We start from the raw sequence: 2,670 nt of genomic DNA, 5'->3' as shown, positions 1-2,670 counted from the left end.
AGGGGAGTCCTGGGGGGAAGGAGAAGGAGGAGGGGGCTTGGAGCACTGGCTTCTCCAGAAGCTCACCTGACAGCACCCAGGGAACCCAGCCACCCTCCTGCTGCTAGGCTGCACCCTGCTCTGACTCAAGGCTTTGGGTCTGCAGAGCCTTCTGGAGAGCCAGAGCTGCAGCCTTGGGGTGAGAGGGGTTGGAAGAAGCAGCTTTGGAGACCCAAGGTTTTTGGAACATCCCAAGCCAAGCCCAGGCTCAGCACGCTCCAGCTGGTTTCAGGCTGGAGGACTCACCCCTGCTCCCCCACGAGACCCACAGCACCCTCACCTTCCAAATTTATCTCTCCTCCTCAAGTCAGCACCGCTGCTCAACAGCAAATTAAGACATTCAACATTCCTACAGGAGGGAGGGAGAGGAGTTAGACACGGATCAGGAGGAGCCAGAGCAGGGACACGAGCCCCCGGCCGCGCCGCCGCTGTGGCACACACAGAGCTCTTCCCAGCTCCCTCCCTCTGTGCTCCCCACCTCACCCTGAGCTGTGTGGAGCTCCCAACCAACCTGGCAGCTAGAGACAGACACTAGCCACGGCGTTAGTCCACGCCCTGGATTTTAGGCTCCAAAAAAAAAGGATTTAGATTTTTAGCTTCTGGGCCAGCGCATCGCTGCTGATGGGCAGCCCCGTGGGGGCTCCTGAGCAGTGAGGGGATTCTGCACCTTTGTCTTACCCCTGCAGCCTGAAATCAAACTCCCTGGCAAACAACACAAGGAATTTACCCCGCCAGTTAAACCCTGCTGTTTCTCAGGCCTTGGCCAGCGAGCTCTTTGTGAACCTGTGGCCAAAAAGAGCATTTCAGCCCTGTTTTAAAGGTGGGTGAACAGCCACAGAGGGGAGTGCCCAGGATGAGGCACAGAACTGGCACCAGAAAAGGGTCAAAACGTTTCCACTTTCACCCCTGCTCTAAACACGGGTCTCTGCTCTCCTCCAGAGCTGGGAGCAGCACCCAGGGGTGCGAATCCTGCTCCTGAAGCGCCGCGCCGGGGTGGAGGGTGCTGGTTGGGGCTGGGGGCAGGCAGCAGGGTGGGACCCGTGCCCCAGGTGCCCCAGCTCACCCTCCAGAAGCAGCAGCGTGGAGGCAAGTCCTCCCGAGGTTGTCAGGCGTGTTGATATCGAAGCCTGCAGACAGCACGTGCTCGTTGCTCAGCGAGGAGACGATACTGTACAACTGACCTGGGGGGGCAGGAGGGGTTGGGGGGGGTCAGGGCAGGCCCGAGGGCACCCCGAATGTCCCCAGGGCAGGAGGGGTGACCGAGCCACTCACCTGAGGAAAGTAGCTTACGACAACAGTCTGAAAATCCAAAGAGAACAGCTAAGTGCAGAGGGAACATGTCGTGGATCCCACGCCTGCCGGGAGAGGAGCAAGGGCTCAGGGTGGGTTGTTTCTGCCTCCCCTGGCCCAGGGCAGGGAAAAGGAGGAAAAGCCCTTCCCTACCTTGCAGTGTCAGCACCATTCGTCATCAAAGTACTAATTAGCAGCTCGTGGCCGTATCTAGCAGCAACGTGGAGGGGGGTATTGCCGTATTTGTCAGCGCAGTCGATCTCACTGCCTGCAAAGGGAAAGCCAACTGCTTCACCAGCCAGCCTCAGGCTTCCCCAGCTGCCCAGGCTGCTCCGACAGCCACGTCCCCCTCCCAGGGACACGGCCAAAAACTCGAGCCCGTTCAGCCTCACGCAGAGGGAGAACTGTGAACTGCTCTCTGAGCCAAGAGCCCACGTGAATCCTGCAAACCCGGGGTGTTAGATCTCCCCCCCCTTGCCTCACGAGGGATCCAGCCCTGCAGGTCTGTGGCTGAACCCTCAGGGTGTCTGCCAAGCCTGCGGCCCTCTTACAGGAATATTGTCTTTCAGGCTGGAGGGGGCATTGGGGACGTTCTTTGGCCACAGCAGCTCTGACCTGGCTGGAATTTCAGTCCCCTGGTCTGCACTTCGCTGCCCTTTAGGGCACACAGACTCCCTGCCACCCCCGAGCAGCCCCCAGAGCACAGAGTGAATCTGAGTGACAAGTGTAAAGCTCTTGAACCCTCCAGCAAACACACCAGGAGGTCCTGGAGGCACAAAAAAAAGGCTGGGGGAAGCCAGGGCCGGAGGGAGAGGCCACTCACCGTTCTGAATGAGGATCTGGGAACGCGTGAACCGTCCGTGGATGGCAGCCATGTGCAAAGGGCTCTTCCCTTCCTTACTCTGCGAGAGCAGAAGCCACACGGGGTCAGGCTTCCCAGCACCCTCCCTGAGCAGGTCCCTGCTGCCCCCCGGGGCCCAGGCCCAACCCCTCAGCACCAGACCTGAAAGTTGACGTCGGCCCCGTTGTTCACGAGGAGCTCCAGGCACAGGGCCCCGTTGGTGGAGACGGCAGCAAAGTGCAGGGGGGTGAAGCCCTTCTCGTTAGGCTGGTTGACGTTGGCGCCGTAGTTGACCAGCTCGTTGGCCACGGCATCTTGGCCCATGTAACAGGCAATGTGAAGTGCAGTGTTCCCAAAGGAGTTCGGTTCATCGATCTGGGGGAGCGAGAAACCCGGGTGTTGAGGAGGGGGAAAAAAGGCAGCAAGAACCAGACAGGGCTCCTGCCACCCCCCCAGCACCCTCTCCTGGGTCTGTCTCTGGCCTGGCTGCACCCAAGCCC

At 60.1% G+C, this 2,670-nt stretch overlaps 1 protein-coding gene across 1 annotated transcript in view; it reads right to left on the bottom strand.

Annotated features, from left to right (window-relative positions):
• ANKRD44 (ankyrin repeat domain 44) overlaps positions 1-2,670 on the bottom strand; it is a gene marked incomplete at its 3' end in the record, with an annotated part of 11,390 nt that overhangs the window by 8,334 nt on the left and 386 nt on the right. Inside the window, 7 exon segments of the mRNA XM_008935449.1 lie at positions 1-9; positions 320-388; positions 1,103-1,220; positions 1,312-1,394; positions 1,483-1,597; positions 2,153-2,231; positions 2,333-2,550. The exon segment at positions 1-9 is cut by the window's left edge and continues 22 nt beyond it. Of these exon segments, the coding sequence (XP_008933697.1) occupies positions 1-9; positions 320-388; positions 1,103-1,220; positions 1,312-1,394; positions 1,483-1,597; positions 2,153-2,231; positions 2,333-2,550 (691 nt within the window).

Source organism: Merops nubicus, unplaced genomic scaffold (assembly GCF_000691845.1).
Source record: "Merops nubicus isolate BGI_N331 unplaced genomic scaffold, ASM69184v1 scaffold33332, whole genome shotgun sequence".
NCBI classification, from domain to species: domain Eukaryota; kingdom Metazoa; phylum Chordata; class Aves; order Coraciiformes; family Meropidae; genus Merops; species Merops nubicus.
This window is presented reverse-complemented; position numbering and strand designations above follow the sequence as displayed.